Below are 25,648 nucleotides of genomic sequence, written 5' to 3'. Positions count from 1 at the left end.
AAATTATACACATGGAACAACTGTTAGAACTGTTTGTTTAGTGCAAGGGTATTTTAAAGAGGCATGCTCACATATGGAACCTTGTGAGATGTTTTTTTATGGGTTTGAATTATACAGGTGACTATTTCTATTCAAAAGATAAAGGGTTCTTTATGCCTAATATGGTATGACCTTTTGACCTTATCATGACTGGCTCCCAAGGTCTGATCAGCCTCGGGGGAGAGTCATTTGTATAATGAATGGGGTCATAATGAGTTACTAGTTTTAAGGTAAATTCATTAGAAATGAAGCAGTTTTGGTTGAGGGTTAGAATTACTGTTTGAACCGCAAATGAGAAAGTGGTTCAGGATTCTGTCTTATAACATTAGCTGTGAGGTTTTTTGAATGGGCTATTAGGGATTTGGCATTGTAACAGAGAGAAAGTCATATTTATCATTGAGAATAAATAGGGGAAAATAACATATTTTGAGCCAACAGGGCAGGGAAGAAATTGAGGTATTTTTGTTTGATTTTAACACCCGTGTACAGGAGTGTCAAAAGATGGGGGACATTACCTGTGTAATGGGGGAGGGTGTCCGTATGGGGATTACATGATAACCAATTTGGGACAGTTCTGGGACTGGAGAAGAGGATATCCTTATGGCATAGGGAATCCCACAAAGGTGGATAGGTTTTCCATGATATGGGGGAAACCTGGGAGTACTGTTGAACTTTGTAAAGGTGATGAAATCCTACTAACCATCAAAACTATTAAGCTCTCTGATGCAGGCACTTACATCCCCGGACTACAAAGGACCGGGACAGACACGGTGGGTGTGTTTTTTTATTAAGGTACTGCCAAAACCAGGAGTCTCACACGAAGCAGGGCCTACACACTCCTCTACCAGATGGTAGTATATCTAAGGGCCTTAAATGGGCTTGATACACTATCTGCTGAGATGAGGACCATGGCGGGGGTAGAGGAGTCTGACTGTCCACCCTGGTTGGGAGACTAGTTTGATAAGTATACTGGTATGGTGGTTACTGGATTTCTGACCCTAATTCTGTATTATTTGTTATTGATGTCATGTGCTGCTTGCATCATACCGTGTTATTAGAAGTCTGTTACAGATGTGTTGAAGGCTTCAGGCATGATGCCTTTGCTTGATGCTCCAGTTGGAGAGGCTGAGGTGAAGCATGCCTTGAGGGAAGGATAAGACTGACTGAGGATGACCCATGTATGTTTGTTCTCCCTGTCGTGTAGGGTGGCATGGTGCCCACCTGGTGCTGGATAAGAATAGCTGAGAGGACCAGATGGGTTATAACAATGCTTTGTTCTGCTTTACTCTGTTTTACAGGACCAAAGTTTTATTCCACACTTTGCAACACATTAAATCCATGTTATGGTCAGATAGAATACTGAGGGTCCCCAAGGAGAGGGCTTGTTAGTGTAGGAAGGATTTTTAATATGGTTAGCATTTATTAGATTATACGTTTTTAAATAGTATTATATTTAACAGGAATATAGGACATCTATGAGGAGTTAGGATTATTGTTAGGATTAAGGAATTTGGAGAAAAGCAGCTCATAGACATGTTTTTTTTTCTCTAAAAGAGGGTCCATGGGTTTGGATGGAGCCAAACAGTGAGACATGAGTAACATAGCTATGGGCAGACAGAGGAGCCCTCCCCCGCACTGCAGAGACCTTGAAGGTTGGAGAGCAGAGAAGTTTTACAGGGGGGGCCAGGACGAGCAAAGATAGCATAATGGGTGGATAGAGTTGCTGGGTGGAGACAGGGGTGAGAGTTGGACATGTGGAAAATGAAAGGGACACTCCTAAATGGAATTTCAGACATAAGGATAATTCACTAAATCTTATCTAAGTCATTGTATAAGAATAAGGCAAGGTTGTTACCTGAGCAGAGCCAGGTAACAAAGGGGGGATGGGTAAATAGTGTTCTAGAATAGGATGTGACCTACGGGATAATTAACTAATAAAAAAAAAATTGTTAATTGGTTTGACGAATAAGAAACTATTTATAGCGACAATGGTTCCCATTTTTCTAATCAAGTAATTGATCATATAGGTCAGAAATTGGATATAAATATGAAGAAACGTTGTTCTTATCACCCCCAAAGCGCTGGCCTTATCGAGAACATGAATCGATCGGTAAAAGGTTGATTAAGGAAAACACACCTAAGTACTGGAATGAACTGGGTAAAATGCCTGCCCATAGTGTTAATGACTATTAGAATAACCCCTGATAGGGAGGGGCTATCTCCATTTGAGAAGGTTTTTGGTAGACCCTATAGAATGCCCCAATTAGGGCGATTGGAGGAAGCAAATGTAGAAATAGAAAGCAGTATGGTGGAACACATGAGGAGGTTGTTCATTAATCAAACACGTATGTCAAAAGTTTTATGCCCAGCAGGAGAACTACAGAGGGAGGTGGCACACGAGATTCAACCAGGAGACTGGATCCAATCACTAAAAAGAAAAAAAGTGGAAGCAGCCTCGGTGGGAGGGACCATTCCATGTACTACTGGTGACTGCCTTCGCTGTGAGAATAGCCGAAAGAGCTACCTGGGTGCATATCACACATTGTAAGAGGGTGAGTCACACTAGCACTATCGGACGTTCGCAGGAGTTGGAGAGGAACCGTGACCCATATGGAACGGGGGTCAAACTCCTTCTGAAGATTCCCTATACCTGACCTTTCCCCAGCTGTGAGCGTTCATAGAAGTGAAGTGATGGCTTGGCCTCTGGCTGTTGATATGTTCTCGGGGAGAGGGTGGGGCTTCACGTGTGCACTGACCGTCCTGAGCTGTTTTATTGTGGGGGCCATATTCCTGATTCACCATGATTCCCCGGAAAGTGCCAAAGAGGATAATTTGACTCATGTGCTAGATGAGGGAAATGGGATGTTACCTAAGATTCTCAGAAGGTCACTGAAACAAAATAGTAAGGAAGTGAGGGTGGAATTGGGCAAGGATCTCTCAGTAGAATTTTGTGTAGATCAATTGGGGTCATTCACCCCTTGGCAGTCTAGAACCATGGGACTCTATGGGAAGTATTTGTGTAAATCACCGTGTAAGTCGTGGAGCCAGGTCATAGCTCACACTGAAAGGGATGGCTACGTAAACCCATACACTCAATTTGGGACCAGGTGGAGTATAGTAAGGGTTGGCGTTTTGGACTGTGTTCCTGAACAGAGGAAGTATTGTATAAAGGTACGAATAGTTCCGACCAAAGACCTCAAAGAAGTTATAGAAGTGGAGACTGGGTTTGGGAGTCCAACTTATGGTTGGAATGGATTCAATACGGCCAGATCAGTGGCTAAAGAAGAATGTTATGTCTGTGCGAACGCTAAACCCCAGTTAACAACTATCCCTTTTCCACTGAACGGAATTAATTCCCCTAAGGGAATGGCATGTATGGTAAAGCTGTTCATGAAAGCAGGAATGCCAAATAATGATAGTTGTATTGATTTACACTATTTATATCCCCAGGTTCCACTTAAATCAAGACTTCCTCCCTTTACCGTGACGAGAGGAGAATATTACTGTTTGGCCAGATACAGTACACACGGGAAATACGTGGGGGAAGTTGGTACCTGCAATAAGACAGAGAATATTACCACTGACGAGACCATGTCTGATTTGACAGGCTGGTTGAACTCTGGAGATTTCAAAATGTTGAAAATGGGCCAGTGTCGCCATCTGGTGGTTGTGCGGGGGATTGAGTTTGACTGATTGGACGGGTTAGAAATGCCTTTTACACTCATACAACACCAAGACATGAAGTTAGCCAAAACGAGAGAAGAGATGCTCCATCTGGGTCTTTTGACGACGGAGTATATATTGATAACATTGGGGTTCCACGAGGTGTGTAATTATAGTTATGGTAATCAACAGCGCTTTAGCAGGAATACCAAAGGTGTTATTAAAGGTTTTGTAGAACAGACTGAAGCAACCAGCTGGAAGACCTGACAGAATAGAATTGCATAGGATAAAAGGAGGAAGTGGGCGTGGTAATCAGGACGTTGTCTTACATCCCTGGTAGCACAGCTCCGGACGAATCAGTGCCCGAAGCCTCAGCTGGTTTGACCACCCTGGCTCACGGGTTGGCAGAAACTCTGGGGTGGATACTTCTCTGAACTAAATTGGGTAGACAGTATTTATGGAAAAATGTGGTGTTTTGGGCTGTATCTACCTGTATGACTGTTTTAATTTTATGCGGCTGTTGTCTAATTCCCTGTGTGCGAGGCCTTGTTTCCAGGACTCTGGAAAGATCAATGACCCTACAGATGGTGAGTTATGGGCCGAATTCCAGATTCTGACCTGTGGAGGACTGAAGGCATGTCTACAGAGGAAGTGGACGAATCCGGATCTGTCATTTGTGGGGAATTTATGTTTGATGAGAATAGTGTTGAGATGAAGGGGAATTAGATTGTAATTTGTTTCAATGATTAAACTGTTTTTTGATAAAGATTGTAAAAAAAAAAAAAAAAAAAAGAATCCTGAAAGAGGAGTTATGATTCTGATGCAGATTTCAAAACAGTTGGAGTTAAGGTTAGATTTGATTGAAGATGGGTGAAGAGTCGGTTAAACATTTATAATAATATTTTTATTTTGAAGATTTGAATGTATAATATTTGATCAAAGGGAGGATTGATAGAGGAAAATATGTTTGAAATGACTAATTATGTATACATTCCAATCAGAAACTGACTAGTCCAAATGCTATAATGTACTGTCCCTCTTGCTCCCTTTCACAATTGTATATAATGTAGTCAGGAAGTTTAGTAACAATGAAGGTCTGTTCTTTAAGTTCATTCAGTTGTACAAATCTCCAGGTGGTGGGAACGGACCATCTCCAAAATGGTCGGGAATGTTGATTTATGCTGACTGGCCTTGACTTCGTGCTGATAACGCGGAGGCTTGAGAATTAGAGGGGCCCTCTGTTTGTGAAACGGAACGTTTGGAAAACGCTGACGTCATTTTCAGTTTATAACCTGTGGTAATGTGTGGAGACAGTAGATACAGATGGTCTGTTGTAATATAATAAAGACAGTAGATCTAGCTGGTCTGTCATAATATAATATAGACAGTAAATCTAGCTGAAATGTCATAATATAAAAGAGATAGTAGATCTAGCAGGTCATAATAACATATTCAACCTTATGTTCCCTGTACTCTCTCTCTATATATATATATATCTGTTTATTAAACCTGTTGATACAGGGCTCATATGTGAAACTATTCTAGCTGAACATTTTCTTTCACAGTGACACTGACTCCGAATGGGGGTCTTATCCGGTGTCCTGTGTGAATTTAAGTATGCTCTCTCTAATTCTCTCTTTCTCTCGGAGGAGGACCTGAGCCCTAGGACCATGCGTCAGGACTACCTGGCATGATGACTCCTTGCTGTCCCAAATCCACCTGGCTTTGCCGCTGTTCCAGTTTCAACTGTTCTGCCTGCGGCTATGGAAACCTAAACTGTTCATTTTTACTCTTGAGGTGCTGTCTTGTTGCACCCTCTACAACCACTGTGATCTCCACCCGGCACAGCCAGAAGAGGACTGGCCACCCCTCATAGCCTGGTTCCTTTCTAGGTTTCTTCCTAGGTTTTTGCCTTTCTAGGGAGTTTTTCCTAGCCACTGTGCTTCTACACCTGCATTGCTTGCTGTTTGGGGGTTTTAGGCTGGGGCTATATAAATTGATTTGATTTGATAGAGGACTGAGGGTCTTCCAAATATTGAAAGTGTGTAAATAGTTACCCATGTTATTTTGTAAATGTATATGTAGATATTTTTTTTTTCTTCATGGATTTTTTAATCAATCATTTTTTTTTAAATCCCATTTTTTTTCTCAATTTTTTTTTTTTTTGGGGGGGGGTGTTAGAATACCATTTTGGTATTTTGTATATAGTTATTTGTTTCAAAATGTATACCTTCACCAATTTGGCCACTTGGGTACATTTGGGCTACTTGTATGGGACACCTGGGTGACTTGTAGCCCCCTCATTTTGGAAGTTATCATTCTGAAACTTGCACAAGTACTGTTGCCCTCTTATATTTTTCACTGAAATTGTCCCCATCATCCTATCTGAATGTTTGTTTTATCTTGTTAATTTGAACCTCTTAGAGCTCCCCCCTACTGTGTGCAATTTACGCCTGAAGACATACCCAAATCTAACAGCCTGTAGCTCAGGCACAGAACCAAGGATATGCATATTCTTGGTACCATTTGAAAGAAAACACTCTGAAGTTTGTGTACATGTGAATTGAATGTAGGAGAATATAACACAATAGATCTGGTTTAGATAAAACAATGAAAAAAACATACTTTTTAAATTTTTATTTTTGTATCATCTTTAAGGGCAGTTAAATTTCAAATGTTTCACCCAGACGGAGATAATCCAATATGTAGTTATATTATATTATGTTATAATTTATAGTTACATCGTTAGGGTAAGATAACCAAATTTGGACACACTCTAATCCGTTTCTAGAGCTCAATTTCCCAGACTTTGTAGATTATTTTAATAGTGCATAAAAACTTCATCTTTATCAAATTATCCATTTAAGATACCAACTCAAAACCTACGTACGTCTACCAATGGGTGGTTTAAATTGTATCTAATCATTCTCAGCATTACTTTATCAAATCTCTAGTAATTGATTTTACACATATACAATTTATCATAATTTCAAATAATTCACAGAATCCATATAAAACTTAAGAAATCTTAGGTACTCATACAGAACTTTAAGGATCACCCACACAGGATTGGTCAGATGTTCACACAGACCTGGTCAGACGTCCACACAGAACATCAGAACATAAAAAGGTTTGCCCACACAGAGTCAACCCTACCCCGCTCACACAGAACGGTCCGACAACTATTACCTAGTGATGCTATAACAAAATACTCACACAGAGTAACCCAGAGCATACCTGGCTAGCACATTTAAAATAATTGAAATTCACCACCTCCGAGGGTCACTTAGACAATCACACAGACGCACAGAATGAGGTCCTTCTTCCAATAGGGCTTCACCAAGTGCCGTGTTTCACCTAGAATACACAGTCCCCTGGCCCCTCACCCCGACAGACCTCACCAAATCCCCACTGTGATCAATTTAGTGTCAGGAGGGCTCTTGGTCACTCGCAACCGGACAGTGCAGAGTATCTTTTGAGTCCACAAAATCCCCAGATTACTCTCCTCTGACTCGGCCCTGCTTACGCCGCCAAGATGCCTTCCTTACAAAGGAATTCGCGCTCAGAGTATACGTAACAGGCATAATTTAAAAAACTCGACTTCAAATCTGTGTGTGGTTCGCTCACCTTTTTCTTTAAAAAAAACTCAGTTCGAGATGTGGTATCCACTCGGCTCGCTTCCTCTTGGATCAAAGGTTGGTCCATCTGCTCCGTTCCCGAAGTGTAGTTTCCCTGAGATCCCAAGTTTAGGGGATCCCTCGTGCACGATTTATTTACCTAGATCGTCAGGAACGGTCACCGAGTGAAGATTCACATCCTCGTCGCCAAATGTCGTGGAAATTTCTCTATTTACCAAATCATGAGAGCAAAACCACACACAAGTCAGAGTTAGTTATCACAAAGTCCATCTTTAATTATATGAGCTCTATCACAACCCTGTGACTCTCAGATCAATTCAGTGTCTATCAATGAATTCTCTGAGAGAGTCCCTCACACATTGTTACTGAGATCCTTTATAGCAAAGACACACATATCCAGACAGCATAGGCATAATTTATCGTTCAGCTTTGTCTCCTAAACTATGTTATTTTCTCAAACTCAGAACCATAAACCAATCCTCCATATCAACAGGCATATATCAAATCCATCCTATCTTGACAAGATCACAGAGACACACTGACTGGCACACAGACATTGTGGAGCCAAGAGATGACCTCTCCCCTCTCTCTAGCCCAAGCAACTTAGTCTTGACATAGAACAGATACTGCAACCCCGCCACAGTATTATACAAAATTAACATTCTGATGAGAAGTAACTTACAAACATATGATGAATATAAAACATCTTACCTATGTTACCAACCAATTCTGATTATTCCCCAACAACTCGCTTACCGAATCAGCGTATTCGTCAATGTTGTTGTTTGACGCAATACGAAACATATCCCAGTCCACGTGATGGAAGCAGTCTTGGAGCTGTGGAATCAGATTGGTCGGACCAGCGTTGAACAGACCTCAGCGCGGGAGCTTCTTGTTTTAGCTTCTGTCTGTAGGCAGGTGTAGTATCTGGGATCTACATCTGTTTATATTAGTTACTGTGCTGTTACTAAGCAGTAATGCATTACGGCAGTGTTACGTTACTACACCTAATAGGAAATGCACATGCGCACTGGAATGCCGGGAAACTGTAGAGCACAAGGGGTTTTTGACTAAACGAAAACTAACTGTACTCCCGTCTCCTGCCTGGTCATTTCTCCACAACACAAATATTACAGTGGCGACGAGGTGATTAAACTACATAAACGGACATTGCTTGAAGGGAAGAATGTTGCGTGAGTAATGAAACTCAAAATAATTATGTAATTCGTCAGTTATTTTTTATTTTCTTTCGCCAGTAGAGTAGGCTAAGCACTGCTAGCACTGCTAGTACAGTATTCAGGAGCTGCCAAGTAAGCAAGACTATTGGAGTCCAGAATAGCGACACTGCCCTCTGGTGGTTAAATAAAAGAAACTGTCATTGAACCCATTGAAATTAGGCGATCTCAGTGGAGAAATATTGTCAAGGGGGGGAAAAAAGGAAGAAGGGACATAACACGGTGTGTACATTAATACAAATGAGTGCAGTGAATGAAGTAATTGCAGAAACTTCTGAAGTGAAGAAGTAGATGAATATTCAGAAAATTAAGGAATATAAGGAAACTGAACAATTAACTGTGAAAATGGCAACCATTGGTCGAGTACCAGAGTTTGAGGCTACAAAAGAGGATTTTGATTCCTATTTGGAGCGTTTTGAGCGTTGGCTGGCTGCAAATGAAATCAAAGATGGAAAGAAAGCAGACGTATTTCTCAGTGTTTTGGGTCCAACTGAGTATGGATTTCTGAACGGTCTCATTGAACCAATGAAAGCAGTGGAGTTGAACTATGCAGAACTGACTGAAACTCTTTCAAGGTATTTCAAGCCTAAGCCAATTCTCATTGCAGAACGTTTCAGATTTGACCAACGTCACCAGAGTCAAGGGGAAACCGTGGCTGACTACATCCTTGCTTTGAAAAGGCTGGCAAGTACATGTGAGTTTGCACGATTTCTTGATGATGCTCTCCGAGACAAGTTTGTATGTGGTCTCACAGGTGAAGCATATCACAGAAGGCTCCTGTCAGAGAAGGACCTGACCTTTAAGAAAGCCTGTGATATAGCACTTGGACTCGAGCTTGCCCACAGGGATACTATTGAGCTATCAGGACATGCAGAACGTCAGAAAGGTGTTCACAAGGTCAGTGATGCACGTGGTGAAAAAAGCTCACAAAAGTCACACTTTTTTCAGTCCCGTCCTCAAGGTTACACAAGAACAAAGCAGCCCACATCTCAAAGGTCTAAGCCAAGTTGCTACAGATGTGGGGGAGATAATCATCAGCACAGTGAATGTCGATTCCAAAGGGAAAAGTGCCACAATTGTGGAAAGGTTGGACATTTACAGAGAGTGTGTAAAGCTTCGAAACGCACAGCAAGAGCGCACAAAGTGTCAGACGCAGCACAAGAAGAGAAAGGTACAACTGAAACAGTAGTGGAACTGTTCACAGTGTACACAGCTCAACAACTAAAAGATGGAATCTATCTCAACATGGAGTTAGGGGGAAAACCAGTTAAAATGCAGCTGGACACCGGAGCGTCTGTATCTCTGGTTCCAGAGAGACTCTACAAAGAAAAACTGAAAGAGTGCCCTCTTCAGCCCGCGTCCATCCGCCTTTCATACACTGGTGACACTATTCCTGTGTTAGGGCAGATCCAGGTACCAGTCCGGTATGAGGGGAAGGAGTGGACGCTACCGCTTGTCATTGTTAAAGGAGAAAAATCAGCCTTGCTAGGCAGAAACTGGCTACAAAAGATCAAGTTGAACTGGGGAGAAATCTTCAGTCTGAGAAATGACAAACCAGTGAGTCAGGCTACACTCACTAACATGCTGGAGAAGCACAAAGAACTTTTCAAAGATGGCTACGGTGAAATACAAGACTTCACAGCAAAAGTCAGAGTGCAAGAAGGAACCAAGCCTATCTTTCTCAAACCACGTCCAGTTCCCTATGCTCTTAAGGAAGCAGTAGACAAGGAACTGGACCGCCTACAGAAGAATAACATAATAACGAAAGTAGCGAGGAGCGACTGGGCCGCTCCGATTGTTGTAGTCCCAAAGAAAGACAAGACCGTCAGAATGTGCGGTGACTACAAGGTCACAGTAAATCGCTGCATACTACCAGAGGAATATCCACTACCAAACGCTGAAGATCTGTTTGCCACTCTAGCTGGTGGGAAGGTTTTCAGTAAGCTGGACCTGGCATTCGCTTATCAGCAACTGAAGCTGGATCCGGAGTCAGAACAGTATCTGACCATCAATACACACAAGGGGCTATTCAGATTCAATCGCTTGGCCTATGAAATCTCGACAGCTCCAGCGATATTCCAACAAACAATGGATCAGATCTTGGACGGTATAGACCATGTTGTGTGCTTCATGGACGACATCCTCGTGTCAGCACCAACCATTGGAGAGCACCTTGTAGTGCTGGACAAAGTGATGTCAAGACTGGAGAAATACGGAGTGAGAATGAAACGCAGCAAGTGTGAGTTCCTCCAGGACTCAGTGGAGTATCTCGGATACAAGATTGATGCACAAGGCCTGCACCCAACCAACAGCAAGGTGGAAGCAATCGTAAACGCACCAGCACCCACAAATATCTCAGAGCTGAGGTCATTTTTGGGGCTCCTGAACTATTACGGAAAGTTTATGGCAAACTTGTCCACATTGTTGCATCCGCTTCACCAACTGCTGCAGGCCGATACAAAGTGGAATTGGTCCCCACAATGCGAAGAAGCATTCAAGACTTGCAAACAGCGTCTGCTAAAGAGCAAGTGGCTTGCCCACTACAACACAGAGATGAAGCTGAGACTCGCGTGTGATGCATCTCCATACGGAGTAGGAGCCGTCATCTCACATGTTCTACCGTCAGGTGAAGAACACCCTATTGCATTTGCATCACGGTCTCTGTCACCAAGTGAGAAAAATTATGCTCAAATTGAGAAGGAAGCCCTGAGCATAATATTTGGAGTGAAGAAGTTTCACAAATACCTCTACGGAAGGAAGTTCCAACTGCTGACAGATCACAAGCCTCTGTTGGCCATCCTTGGACCAAAATCAGCTATACCAACCCTTGCTGCACTTCGAATGCAACGTTGGGCTCTGATATTGTTAGCCTACGACTACGAGATTGAGTACAGACGATCCAGTGATCATGCAAATGCCGATGCACTATCAAGACTACCATGCAATAGTGACTCCGACATTGAAGATGATAGAGCAGTCTTCCAGATCCCACTCATTGACGAACTGCCCATATCTGCTTCAGACATAGCAGAGGAAACAAGGAAAGACCCAGTGCTTTCCAAAGTCTTGGACTTAACATTAGGCGATGGCCAACCTTCGTAAATGACGATAACCTTCGTCCATTCATCGACAAGAAAGACCAGTTGTCCACTGATCAAGGGTGTGTTCTGTGGGGATCAAGGGTGGTGGTACCTCACAAATTCCAGAGGAGACTGCTATCTGACCTGCATGAGGGACATCCAGGGATCACTCGAATGAAAGCACTCGCTCGCAGTTATCTGTGGTGGCCTGGACTGGATCAGGACATTCAACAGCATGTAGGCCACTGCTCACCTTGTGAAGCTGTTCGCAACAAGCCTGCTGCCGCGCCTCTTCATCCATGGTCCTGGGCTGCTACACCTTGGGAACGCATCCATGTGGATTACGCCGAAATTGACAAGCAACATTTCCTTGTTGTCGTCGATGTCCATTCCAAGTGGATGGAAGTGTTCCCTACTCAACTGACCACAGCTGAGAAGACCATCAATCTTCTCAGACACCTGTTTGCATCCTTTGGACTAGTCAAGGAGCTCGTATCGGACAAGGGCCCTCCGTTCACGTCAAACGATTTTGAAATGTTTCTCAAGAACAACGGAGTAAGGCACATCCTGTCACCACCTTACCATCCGGCATCAAACGGAGCAGCGGAGAGAGCCGTGCAAACCTTTAAGAAGGCCTGGACTAGACTCGAGGTTCAGTCTGTGCCCATCCACCAAAGGATTCCGCGGATCCTGTTTACTTACCGTAACACACCACACACAGTAACGGAATGTACACCAGCTGAACTGTTTCTGAAACGCCAACCACGTACCCGCCTGACATTGTTGAAACCAGACTTGTCAAGCACTGTGGCAAAGCACCAGCTACAGCAGAAGAAAGCTCATGACAGACACTCAAAGACTGTCAGAGAATTCAAAGATGGAGAGAGGGTGATGGTACGTGATTTCAGACACCCCAAGCGCCTGTGGAACTCAGGTGTGATCTTGCAACGCAGAGGACCTTTGACTTACCAAGTCCAAATTGGTCATCGCCAGGTCAACGTTCATGTGGATCATCTGCTACGGTCCAACGCCCCAGCAGAGACACGCCGAGAAAACAAGAACAATGACGACCCCCAGGACTATTCTCCTGACTGTGGACGTACGGGAGAGACCGAGCCTGACCTTCCACCCGAACCTGGCCCACCACAGGAAGCCCAGGAGGAGCGGAGATATCCTATTCGACAGCGAAGGGCACCTCAAAAGCTTGACCTGTGAGTTGAGCTGGTTAAGGAGGTAACGGACAGTAAAACAAACACTTTAATATGTCCTAGATAAAAGGAAAGAAAAAGGACATTACTTGGGTTAGTTATTAGGACACAAACTCCATCTTCGGGGCAGAATAATCCCCTGGATTTGTGCTGGGCTCTGAAAAGTCTGCTTCAACCCAGTAGTTGAAAAATGTTTAAGAATGCATTGTTCAGATATTGCATTAGTAGTTACCTAACATATTTACCTTGTTCTCTGAGAGTTAAACACTATGGGGGAGGAGTGTAGTATCTGGGATCTACATCTGTTTATATTAGTTACTGTGCTGTTACTAAGCAGTAATGCATTACGGCAGTGTTACGTTACTACACCTAATAGGAAATGCACATGCGCACTGGAATGCCGGGAAACTGTAGAGCACGAGGGGTTTTTGACTAAACGACAACTAACTGTACTCCCGTCTCCTGCCTGGTAATTTCTCCACAACACAAATATTACAGCAGGGAGCAACAAAATGGAGTCGTGGTCAGCTTTTCCGAAAGGAGGGCGGGGGGGGGCCTTATATGCATCGCGGAAGTTAGAATAGCAATGATCCAAGGTTTTACCAGCCCTGGTTGCGCAATCGATATGCTGATACAATTTAGGGAGTCTTGTTTTCAGATTAGCCTTGTTAAAATCCCCAGCTACAATGAATGCAGCCTCAGGATATGTGGATTCCAGTTTGCAAAGAGTCAAATAAAGTTCGTTCAGAGCCATCGATGTGTCTGCTTGAGGGGGAATATATACGGCTGTGATTATAATCGAAGAGAATTCCCTTGGTAGATAATGCGGTCAATATTTGATTGTGAGGAATTCTAAATCAGATGAACAGAAGGACTTGAGTTCTGCAGAGGGAAGATGTGTGTTGAGGAAGAATGGCGCCAAGTACAAACCATATTCTGCTGTCTTTGATGGCTCAGAAAGTGAACCTGACAATAGTGAGGATGAATTACCTGTGGTGGCAGGTTTTCGTCGAAGACCTCAGAATCCGAACCTTGCCCTGATGGTCATGCAAAGGATGATTCGGGCCTAGTGGGAGTGACATCTAGCATGTTTTTGGATCCACATAGCCTGTTTAGTTGTTGACATGCAAATAGGCATATATTTTCCCATGCTGTGCCATAGCCTAAGTTCTCCTCTTTTCATTACAGAACCACAATTAGTATCAGAGAGAGATAGAGAGTGGTGTTGTGTGTGTAACAGTATAACTTTAGACCGTCCCCTCGCCAATACCCGGGCGCGAACCAGGGACCCTCTGCACACATCAACAACAGTCACCCACGCGGCCCTTGCAGAGCAAGGGGAACTACTACTTCAAGGTCTCAGAGCAAGTGACGTCACTGATTGAAACGCTATTTAGCGCGCACCGCTAACTAAGCTAGCCGTTTCACATCCGTTACACTCACCCCCCTTTTGACATCCTCCTTTTCCGCAGCAACCAGTGATCCGGGTCACGGCACCAATGTAACAGTATAACTTTAGACCGTCCCCTCTCCCATACCCGGGCGCAAACCAGGGACCCTCTGCACACATCAACAACAGTCACCCACGAAGTATCGTTACCCATCGCTCCACAAAAGCCGCGGCCCTTGCAGAGCAAGGGGAACTACTACTTCAATGTCTCAGAGCAAGTGACGTCACTGATTGAAACGCTATTTAGCGCACACCGCTAACTAAGCTAGCCGTTTCACATCCGTTACATGTGGATCTTCATTAAATCCTTGAACTGGAACAACTGCTTTCTCGTGTTCTGAACGGGCACCTGGTGGTGGTTGCTACCGGCCTAAAATTTTTTATTGGTCCTTCGAATTCATAAACAACCCATATTTTACACTGTCCTTTTGAGTTTTGAAGCAGTCTTTACCTGATAAAGTCATGTTAGGATATGTCAGTTATCCAGGGAGAGCATTTGTGCCGAACCCACTAAGATTTTCAGATGCCTAGTTTATGGTCATGTTGCAGAAGTGTGTAGGAGGGAGATTCCGAGATGTGAGAAGTGTGCAGGAGGGCATGGGACAAAGGAATGTGTGGAAAAACTGTGCGTCAATTGTGGGGGTGTGCTGTGCGAGAGGTTGAGATTGCCAGAGTCTCAGGCAGTGACGAGAGTAGAGGATGATGGGTCAAGAGTGAGTTGTAGGCCTAGGCCAATACAGAATGTTACAAATTTGTGCTTAAGTAAGATTCTTACTTTTGCATTCATTGCATTGGTTATCATCTGTACTGCAGAAATGTAACGTAAATCATAGAAAATAGATGTTGTGGTGGCAGCTGCAGAGAATTACTTGGGCGTATTGGAAGTTTTACTGCAGAAGAGTTACAATGTGTGTTGAACGAAGGACTCCCCTCCTCCCAGGCTGTCAGCCTGGTGTAGAATCAGTTAGGGGGAAAGTAGTGGAATAGGGTAGTGATTTTATTTATTAAATAGTGACATATGTGTATGGTTACTTGGTGGTGCAAGTTTTTCACTTTTGCGTCACAAAAGGTAAGGTGATTCAATACACACTACCGCACAGTAGGTGGCAGCATGCATTAACAAAATGTGCGAACGCCATTATACCGATGTAGAAGAAGGAGTCTTGGCTACCTCCCCTTTGTTGGGTGCTGCGCCATTTCGGGCAGGGTTGAAAACAGCTTATTTTAGCCGCAAGAAGACGACCGTAGAACTAGCACTAATGACTGATTTAGCTGAAATATAAGCTATTTAAATATTTAAGCTCCCGGTGAGTATTTTTTCCTCTGACTTTGCAGTATCTTTGGAATTTTACTTTTTTATGTATTTTTCTATTTGAGCAGGCGGCTAGCTAACTCATTATGGTTCCATTTCTTAAAGCTAGGTAGATGGCAAGTTGGCCCAACAACAGCCTAGCTAGCAGGATCCCATTACTTTTTATACCGTTTTTGCCAGCTTTTGTTGTCTTGCAAACTGAGTTGTAATAAGCAGAGCTTTTTAAGACAATAACTGCGAAGACTGCTTTCTTTGTGGACGATAACTACAACACGGCTGCAGTTCTATGTGTTCACTCTGCTGGTTGGTTAACATGTAAGCTAACGAGCTAACCTTGTGGATTTTATCTCTAGCGTGCTACCCTTGTTGAATTTATTTCAATTTTGACCATTGTTGTTATCCATAACATGTTGCACATATTGTGGTGTTTTTATTTTATTTTTGTGATTAGCTGGTTTTGGAGTCCGACTGGTACAGGAACGCTATTTTTGCGGGAATTGTTTTTTTTCTGCAAGAAATGCTGGTTGTCCATTGTTAGCGAATAGATTAATGTTATTTTAGGTTCATAACCGTAGAATTAATGTGACCGACGACAGACATTTGTTATTTTTGTTACACTAATTAAAAGTTACTTTATGAATGATGCAGTTATGTACTTTGTCCTTGCTCAGTCTCTTTGCTATACCCAAAAGCAATATAAAACTAGCTAGGTTTATCTAATATAATACTATAGTCTTTGACTACTAGTTAGCTCGATGGTGCAGATTGAGGTTATTTAGGCTGCCTTGGCACGGTGTGGGCTGGTAAAATTGTCGTTTTTAATGAACCTGATTTAATCAAGGTGCATCTTACACTAAACAATAGTGTTAAAGTTATCAGTAAGTGCCATTCAAAAGCGATTCTAGCTACTAGCATTTACTTTGGAAGTCAGGTGGTGAATCACGAATGTTCAGAGTTGTGGTGCTGTGCCTCAGGCCTCTCCCTGCCAGAGACCCCAGCACTGATTGATTAGCTTGTTAGATGTCACTCATCATTAGGCTGCTAATCTAGTTTTAGTTTGGTCTGGTCTCATCTGTGGTACATGCCTAGTACACTTTTTTATTTTCACTTCTATCATATCTGCACAGTTGAGTTCTATAAAATGAGTCGGGACATTCAACTCTGCAGTGCACAGCTCCCGCCTCCCACACACTACCTCATGCGATGCTGCTGTAGGCCCATAAGCAGCGTGAGTGTTCTGGTGGACCCTGTGCAGAACATACACTGCTTGTGAAGTCCTCAAAGTAGGCGTAGTACTACCTTTTAGCAACTCTATATGTTCATGCAAAACAACATCCCAATGTTATTTCCCTGTGTGCATCACAAATGACTACTCTTATAGTAAATCTGAAAAGACTCGTCAAGTGAATACCACATTATCTACTATGACGTATCCCTGTAATGGATGCCTGAACCATAATAACAATCTATCAACATGTTGATACATTTGCATAATGTGCAACTACAAGTACTTGAAGCATATTGCATCTCTGATTGGCTAGGCTGCTCCTAGTCTTACATCATTTGTCCTCTATAGGATGCCAATAACCCTGTTTTTCCTCTGTATTTGACACATAACTATGAACTAAACCAACCAGGTAAGACTAATAACCCTGTACAATGTCACTGAGGTGTGATCTCTGTCGCCCGCCTCAGTATAAGTCGTGGGGTGAAGTTCTGCATTCTGAGGGTGCTGCTGGAGTTGTAGTTTTTGCTGAGAGCACCCAAGACACCTGCCCGCACACACTGGCCTTGCCCTCAGTGTCAAAGAACTGACAGACGACCGCCGTGCACAAAGACGCTATGGAGTGAGTGATTGTTATTTAACCCCCGTTGGTTGTTATTAACGGTTACTTTTTTGACACTGGTTGTATGCGGTGCCATTGAGATTCTCACTCCCCAATGTCCAATTGTGCCCAACCTCCTTTGCGTATTAGCCTTCCACAAATTACCACATGTGCCACTAATATTATGAGCACCAAATTTCTAATTTGTACACACGTGCCTTTCCCTGCCCGTAGGCTTAGAGCGCTAAATATTAGCCTGGTCCTGTTGCGTGACATCTTTCCTACTCTTAGACGCTTGTTAACTGTGACCCCTGCCCAGATTTGCAATTCAGGCAATATAAAACGAACCCTGCTCCAAAACCTGCATATTGCCCCCTCCACACCATTCTAATATCCTGTTGTCTGAACAGTCAGTGGACACTCGTGTGCATCCATTTATCTGTAAAAAATAAATTGTATTGAGTGAGTTTTGGTTTGTATATCAATTGAAGTGTGATGTACAGCCACAAGTATGACGTAATGGTGTTTTTATATATTGTGATGGGTGTTGTCTGATTATTGCTGCTTATTCAGGGTCTTTTTTACAGTAGGACTGTCTGGATTTGCACCAGAGAAGATGTACCACTGATATTAAGGATAATTACTATACTACCAACACATGGACATCTGGAGACTTTAAGATGCTACACAATCATAAAACAAATCATTTGTGGAGGTGACAGGGCTGGAGCATAAGATGCTTCAAAACTATTTTCGATGTCTTGGTGATGCTGTTGATATAGGACCTGAATAAGGTCAACGGTGTTTTATTAGGAACATTCCCTGCCACTGTTATTTATATAAAAAGATGGTTGAGTAGTGTTCTTGCAGTGACACAGTTGATAATTGAGATTTCATCTGTCTCCACCAGTCGGTCCCCCACCACCAGCGCCCTGATGGCCAGCAACGTGACCAACAAGACAGACCCTCGCTCGCTCAACTCCCGGGTCTTCATCGGAAACCTCAACACGCTACTGGTCACCAAGACTGACGTGGAGGCCATCTTCAGCAAGTATGGCAAGATCGTGGGCTGTTCTGTGCACAAGGGCTTTGCCTTCGTCCAGTTTGTCAACGAGAGATGCGCCCGGGCTGCCGTAGGGGGTGAGGACGGACGCATGATCGTGGGACAGGTGCTGGGTAAGAACTAAAGCCAGCTTCTGGAGCTGGTGAGCAATGCCTCAAATTGGCCTCAGGGTTCTTTGGGTAATGAACAAAACTGACATTTTAGGGTGCTTGGAGGATAACTGTTTTTAAAGGTGGCTCTTTGTGACTACTGAATATGGATAAAGATTATATTTCCAAGACTGACTCTGTCCTCTCTTCCTCAGACATTAACTTGGCCGGAGAACCCAAACCCCACAGGTCAAAGACCACAAAGCGCTCTGCGGGAGACATGTACAGGTCCGATTCAATGTAAAGAACCACGTTTTTAAATACCTAATATTAAAATATGAACATGGGGTCTTTCCTCCTCTGCATGCATGCATCTTTTTTTGACCACTAATTTTCTTCTCCCCACAGCAGTCCCACATTTGATCTGGACTACGACTTCCAGAGAGATTACTATGACCGGTGAGCCCAGTGCTTTGTCTGTTCCCATATCCTGTTTTAGCTCAAGTTAAATAAACTTAATATGCAAGAGGAATTAGAGTAAATTAAAAAGTTGGTTAATTCATTACTCTATTCTCAGAGTGTACTCGTACCCGTCCCGCGTGCCCCCTCCTCCTCCACCCCTGTCCCGAGCAGTGATCCCATCCAAGCGCCCGCGGGTCAGCATGACTGGAGGGGGTAGCCGCCGCACCAAGGCCAGTTTCTCCTCCAAGAGCAGCCAGAGGGCATCAAGAACAAGTTAGTACCCAGCCCTCTGCTCTAACTACTCGTAATACACTTGCGCGCTAGCAGAGTTACAGCACTCTGGTGCAGTCCATGCTGTCAATGCTTAAGATGAATCACGTGGCTAATGACACTTGTCAAACAGCTTCATTAGGCAGTGTGGTCAAAAAAGCTCTCTAAAACCTTTATCTTCTCCCGCTTCCTCTCTCAGTGAAAACAGATGACCTGCAGACCATCAAGAAGGAGCTGACGCTGATTAAACACAAAGTAGACTACCTGCTGGAGAGCCTAGGCCGCATGGAGAAGGACCACGGCAAGAAGTCAGGTAGGGTGTAGGAGGGTCACCTGAACCATGTGTTCAAAGTTTAACAAACACATTCATGAGCTAGTTTGTACTGTTTATGTATCTCCGTATTCAGCAGACTTGTATACACAGATGGATTTCATCAACTTTCTTTGACGCCTTTATCTGTGGTTTGACCTGTTTCTCTGGGCAGAAGGGAAAGGTGCCAAGCCTGAACCTGGAGCGGTGTCCTCACTGCAGCACTCCAGCAACAAGAAGGAGGAGAGCATCAAGAGGGAGAGGGAGAACCAGGAGCTCAATGACTCTGAGGGGGACCTGCTAGAAGAGGTGGGGGGGAGAAATGTAATGATTCTGCAAAAGATGAATGGTGGTGTATTTATGCTTATTGGATTGTTTGTACTCACCACCTAATCAATCGTTGGTCTCTCAGGTAAAGAGTCAAGACAGGGATGATGATGATGATGAAGAAGAGGAGGAGGGAGAACATGTGGATGGAGACGATGGTGACAGTGTCAACGGAGATGAGGATTCCTAGACAGACGGATGCACACTTGTACAGACAAACACATCCACAACTTCCAGTGGGACCTCTGACTCCTATTTTAATTCCCACACTATGAAATGTCACTCACCTGCCCCCACTACCACCCTTCCATTGTCCCACAGGTATATATTTTTCTTGACGCAATTTAGTTTGTCCCCATTTCAGCCCCCTCCTATCATTGTTATACATCTAGCATTGTCCTGCAGCCAATTACATTGGAACTAGCTGTAGATAGCAAGCAGTAATACGTGATTTGCTGTGCTGCTGTTCCTTTTTTTGACCAGCAGAGAGCAGAAATGGCCGTTTATTCTCTGACCTGAGCCACAAGTTAAATCACCACATTGGCATTACTAATCAAGAGATGACAACTTTAAAGATTGGGTTAAGGTTTGAAGAAACGGGCCTACTTGAGTATGTATGTTCCTTATATTCATATTATTTTTATACTAAGTTGTACTGTAATAAATTGCAATTAAATACTCTGATTAATGCTTTTTACCACCACTATTTGGAGAGGTTACTTTGTTTGGATGTCAGATGACTGGCCCCGCAAGTGCTTTATCATGGTTACACTTAGACTCAAACAATGGTCCTCTCCTTGAAATCCAATAATGAGCTTTATGTTTAGTACACATTCAATGCATCTATTGGAGACAAACTGCAATCCTTAAAGATATTCAAGTAAATGCAGTGTGATGGCATGTTTTTGGCTACAAAATGCCTCAACTTTGGTAAGCTATGTCTGAAATTAACCAGAGGAAGGAGGGTATAAGTATTTATTAAAGGATCCACAAATATGAAATTGGCACAGTATTCAGTGTTTAGCCGGAAGTTTACTTAGGCTGGAGTCATTAAAACTGTTTTTTCAACCACTCCACAAATCTCTTGTTAAACTATAGTTTTGGCAAGTCAGGACATCTTTGTGCATAAAAATGGTTGACTGTCTTTAAACAGCTTGGGAAATTCCAGGAAATTGTCATGGCTTTTGGGGGTGTACCTGTGGATGTATTTCAAGGCGTGCCTCTGCTTGACATGGGAAACATTGTAGACCGACAAGTCGGATTCATCCTTAGGAGCAATTTCCAAACACCTGAAGTTACCACGTTAATCTGTACTTGCGTACCATCGTTTGTATAAACATGAGACCGCTCAAGTAGAAGTGTTCTGTCTCCTAGAGACTAATGTACTTTGAGAAAAGTGCAAATCAATCCCAGAACAGCAAAGACGCTGTTCTGGGTACAAAAGTATCCATAGTAAAACAAGTCCTATACCGACATAACTTGAAAGGCCGCTCGCCAAGGAAGAAACCACTGCTCCAAAAAAAGCTGAACTACGGTTTGCAACAAAGATCGTACTTTTTGGAGAAATGTCCTCTGGTCTGATGAAACAAAACTAGAACTGTTTAGAGAAAGGGGAGGCTTGCAAGCCGAAGATTACCATCCCAAACGTGAAGCACAGGGGTGGCAGCATCATGCAGGGGGGACTGGTGCACTTCACAAAATAGATGGCATCATGATGGAAAATTGTGGATATATTGAAGCAACATCTCAAGACAGTCAGGAAGTTAAAGCTTGGTCGCAAATGGACAATGACCCCAAGCACACTTCCAAAGTTGTGGCAAAAATGGGCTAAGGACAAAGTCAAGGTATTGGAGTGGCCATCAAAGTCCTGACCTCGATCCTATGGAAAATTTGTGGACAGAACTTAGAGTGTTCGAGCAAGGAGGCCTACAAACCTGACTCGGTAACACCAGCTCTGTCAGGAGGAATGAGCCTAAATTCACTCAACTTATTGTGGGAAGCTTGTGGAAGGCTACCCAAAACATTTGACCCAAGTTAAATCATTTAAAAGGCGATGCTACCAAATACTAATTGAGTGTATGTAAACTTCTGACCCACTGAGAATGTGATGAAAGAAAGAAAAGCTGAAATAAATCACTATTCACATTCCTAAAATAAAGTGGTGATCCTAATTGACCTAGGATTAAATATTGGGAAAAACTGAGTTTAAATGTATTTGTCTAAGGTGTATGTAGACTTCTGACTTCAACTGTACATTATGAACCAATTAATTCCTTTTACTGTAGCATACGTACATTCTAATTGTTCCCTTTCACACACATTTAAGTTACCAGGATCCCACATTAACAGTAGCATTGCACGTAACAGTAATTCATCTGAGATACGGAGTCAATTTTCCTTCAAATATTTAGGGTAAAAGGGTTCTTTCCATTGGTGTTGAAGCTGGCTAACCTTCAGGTTCTCTTCAGGAAAGACGATACATCAGCACACTGAGCAGGACCATCACAGCTGAAAGGGAAGTATGGATTGACTGGATGTTATGGACCCGACAGAACACTGGGAAGCACTAGAATAGACATGACCCCACCAGATCTATGGTTGATTAAGGGCAACTTCTAGCTCAAGCCTGATTTGCTTACCTTGGGATGTGAGTGCGCTGCTGCCTGCTGTTGTTGCAATGTTGCTGGTAGGGTCGGCCAGGTTCAACGGTTTATTGGTCAAGCGTATGTTGATGTCACCAATACCCATACCTGAATAAGTAGGGATTAAGCAGAAGGCAGATGTTTAAAAGATAAAATGATTACAGTGAGGGGGGGGGGGGTCTGTGCTTGGTTCCAATATCAGGTCAACACTTACCGTTTGTGACATTTCCCACAGCGAGGAAGGTGACGAAGGTGGTGACGTGACTGGTCCTGGTTGTTGCATTAACCGCTGGCAGCATGAATTGACACTGTATGAAAGTCCCATTGACTGAGCCAGTGATGTTTTTCACAATCTGGGAACACGAGAAAAAGTGTTACATTTGCCTACAGTCAATAACCAACCTCAATAGTGTCAATTGATTAGATGAAAGCCTCTTCACCCTTTGTGTCAGAGAAATTGTGTTGTTGAGGTTGTTGCGCTGGGCAGAGCTGAAGAAGAAACTGCCATTTCTGTTCTGGGCACAGATAAAAACCATAGACGTTCCCTATTCATAGAAGAGAGGGAGAGCATGGGTTACAGACAATCATCATTACCTCTACTACAACAACAATTTAATGTCCAAAGAATGGTCCCTTAATGTCTTGTCTTTGGGAAGAAGTCCAAAAAGTAATAATTATGTGGTTATGTGTTCACCTTGTTTTTCTGGTTGTGTGTGTGCGCATGTGTTACCTCTGTCTCGTTGGCAGTCAGTCCTAGAGCGATGTATCCACTGGAGTCCCCAAGGAGCTCAACTAACAGGTCTACTCCATTAGGAGGAGAGGGGGCGGTGGTGACGATGGAAGCGAAGAGGCAGCTTGTTTTTCCTGTAGGATCACATTGTTCTGGGGTCTCTACACACAGCTTAGTCACTCCACAGCCTGTCCGTGTGATATGCACCTGTCAAACCACACACAGCAAATCTAGTTCAAGTTATGCACACACACAAGTTCATTTCAATATCTAAATTTGTGGGCTGTTGACTCATTGACATACCAATGACTTCTAAAATCATCTGCCTAACTTTGATTTGGGAGTGAACTATGACTTTAAGTTAGGACGATTCACAATTTTCTTAAGAAGAAATTTCTTAACTGACCATTTTTCATAACTATAGACTTAAGAAGAAAGTTAAGCAAAGTTGCTATTCCTCAAGAAACTTATTAGACAGGTTCTTAAGGTTTTTCCTACGTTTCTTCCTATGAAGAAAGTTATGAAATTAGATTTTTGAAAATAATGCTTTAGGATTTCTTATTTGAAATGTACTGAACTTTAGAACAGCTAAACCCTTGTCTTGAGACGACTAGATAATTTTGTAAACATTAACGTTTTCTTGCACCAGATACAGCTGGCAACCGGGTATTTAAATACAGAAAGAAAACAAATTAAACGTGCATTATCTAGCTAACTAGTAATTAACAATATATTACAATATTCTAAGTGTTAAATAGCTAGCGTTATCTCGTCAATTTGCAAAGAACTTGGCTAAGTTAGCTATGTTGTTGGCTATAAAGTCGGGACGCTTGGCTAGCGAAGGTAGCTAGCTACCTAGTTTACCGGTTGCGCACTCCCTCTACCACCTTCTCCTCCAGCTGGTCCACATTAATGGTCTCTCAGCTCCCTTCTTAGCAGCCGACTTGATGTCGGACCACTTCTTTTTTAAGGCGTCACTGTCCTTTGCCATAACCCGGACAGCATTGACATACTCGGCCACTCGCCCATCCTCTCTCTTTTTTGTCTGCATTGACCCCGCAGTTATCAAGTCTCCCCAACAGCAACCTTTTCCTGGCTGCTATTTCCTCCATCACTTCAAGCTCGTTTGCTGAATTTTTTTTTATTTTGATGTACAGTAGCTAACGCTAGTCTTCCTATAATGTGTGAAAAATCACGTTTTTTGTATGCGTGTATAAAGGGTTCGCGAGCTGGAGACATAAAGCAAAAAAAATATTCTGGAGATATAAAGCAAAAAAAAGTAATAAAATGTAAACATCAACACTTATAGTGGGCCAAATCCTATCATTCATTACACATAGGCTTATTTATTAGTTTCAAGCACGTCACTAATGTCAATGCCACATAAAGACGATATTTACGAAGTTCTTAAGAAATATATTTTCGAAGTTTCTAAGAAAACGACGAATTCCCAAGAATAGGAATCGCATTTACGAACGATCTTATGAACTTCTTATTTTTTTTGTTTTCAGCAGCTTCTTAATTTTTTTTCGTAAGTAATGTTTTGTGAATCCGGCCCCTGGTCCATAAAGGTGTTGCTGGAAAGAGTAGATTGAGACCTTACCTCCGTATTATTGGCAAACGAGAGATGTCCGTTTCCACTAACACCTGGTGCCAGGCAGCCCATCACCATAGAGGCCACAAAGAGAAGTCCTCTGTCCATTCCTACATGGGAACATGGTAAATGGTGGAGAAAATAGAACAATTATCAGAAATAAAACGTTTTACATAACTTTAAAAACACTCATTGTTATCTTTTCTGATAGTAGAGAAATACATTTGTCATTTTAAGAAGCCATCAACCAAATGTTTTAAATCTAAATGCAGAGTATTCTTAAATACAAATACAAGACTTACTTGGTCCTGTACTTAGTAAACTTATCCTTTAGTCAATACACTGTCTCAGCGGGATTAATACTTTCTAAATTCTGTAATATGTTTTTCACTCCTTATCTACATGTTCCTGTGGAAGGAGGCAGGGCGTGGATTACCGGTAAAGGTGTGATACCACGCAATGGAATAATACTGTATGAATTCAGAAATTCAGTTCCTCGTTTGCCCTGTCACATTGTGTATTTACAAGAAGGAAACTATTAATCTAGACCAGTGGTTCTCAGTCCTGGTCCTATGGACCCAAAGGGCTGCACATTATGTTTTTTTCCTTAGCACTACACAACTTATTCAAATCATCAACTCATCATCAAGCTTTGATGATTTGAATCAGCTGTGTAGTGCTAAGTCAAAGGTCAAGGTTTGAGAACCACT

At 42.8% G+C, this 25,648-nt stretch overlaps 2 protein-coding genes across 4 annotated transcripts; one reads left to right on the top strand and one right to left on the bottom strand.

The window, feature by feature from the left end:
* Nucleotides 1-15,483: 15,483 nt before the first annotated feature.
* LOC115114665 (heterogeneous nuclear ribonucleoprotein C-like) lies at nucleotides 15,484-20,675 on the top strand. 3 transcript variants are annotated; one of them, XM_029643088.2, is made up of 9 exons: nucleotides 15,484-15,620; nucleotides 17,321-17,472; nucleotides 18,362-18,627; nucleotides 18,819-18,903; nucleotides 19,012-19,062; nucleotides 19,181-19,338; nucleotides 19,535-19,648; nucleotides 19,821-19,954; nucleotides 20,058-20,675. In XM_029643088.2, exons 2-9 carry the CDS (start codon nucleotides 17,468-17,470, stop codon nucleotides 20,160-20,162), a joined length of 918 nt encoding a protein of 305 aa, XP_029498948.2. In that variant the 5' UTR covers nucleotides 15,484-15,620; nucleotides 17,321-17,467; the 3' UTR covers nucleotides 20,163-20,675. The 3 variants fall into 3 exon arrangements, with proteins under 3 accessions (XP_029498948.2, XP_029498949.2, XP_064869630.1); XM_065013558.1 differs by lacking the exon at nucleotides 15,484-15,620 and adding an exon at nucleotides 15,653-15,940; XM_029643089.2 differs by lacking the exon at nucleotides 17,321-17,472.
* Nucleotides 20,676-20,933: 258 nt separating this feature from the next.
* On the bottom strand, nucleotides 20,934-25,423 carry LOC115113991 (putative ferric-chelate reductase 1). Its single transcript, XM_029641924.2, has 7 exons — nucleotides 25,241-25,423; nucleotides 24,948-25,048; nucleotides 23,345-23,551; nucleotides 23,055-23,159; nucleotides 22,829-22,967; nucleotides 22,612-22,722; nucleotides 20,934-22,480 (listed from the first exon to the last, which is right to left on the bottom strand). The coding sequence occupies exons 2-7, from the start codon at nucleotides 25,044-25,046 to the stop codon at nucleotides 22,437-22,439; spliced, it is 705 nt and encodes a 234-aa protein (XP_029497784.1). The 5' UTR covers nucleotides 25,047-25,048; nucleotides 25,241-25,423; the 3' UTR covers nucleotides 20,934-22,436.
* Nucleotides 25,424-25,648: the final 225 nt, after the last annotated feature.

Source organism: Oncorhynchus nerka, linkage group LG9b (genome assembly GCF_034236695.1).
Source record: "Oncorhynchus nerka isolate Pitt River linkage group LG9b, Oner_Uvic_2.0, whole genome shotgun sequence".
Classification (NCBI taxonomy): domain Eukaryota; kingdom Metazoa; phylum Chordata; class Actinopteri; order Salmoniformes; family Salmonidae; genus Oncorhynchus; species Oncorhynchus nerka.
Note: the sequence above shows the minus strand (reverse complement) of the source record. Positions and strands in the feature narration are given on the sequence as shown.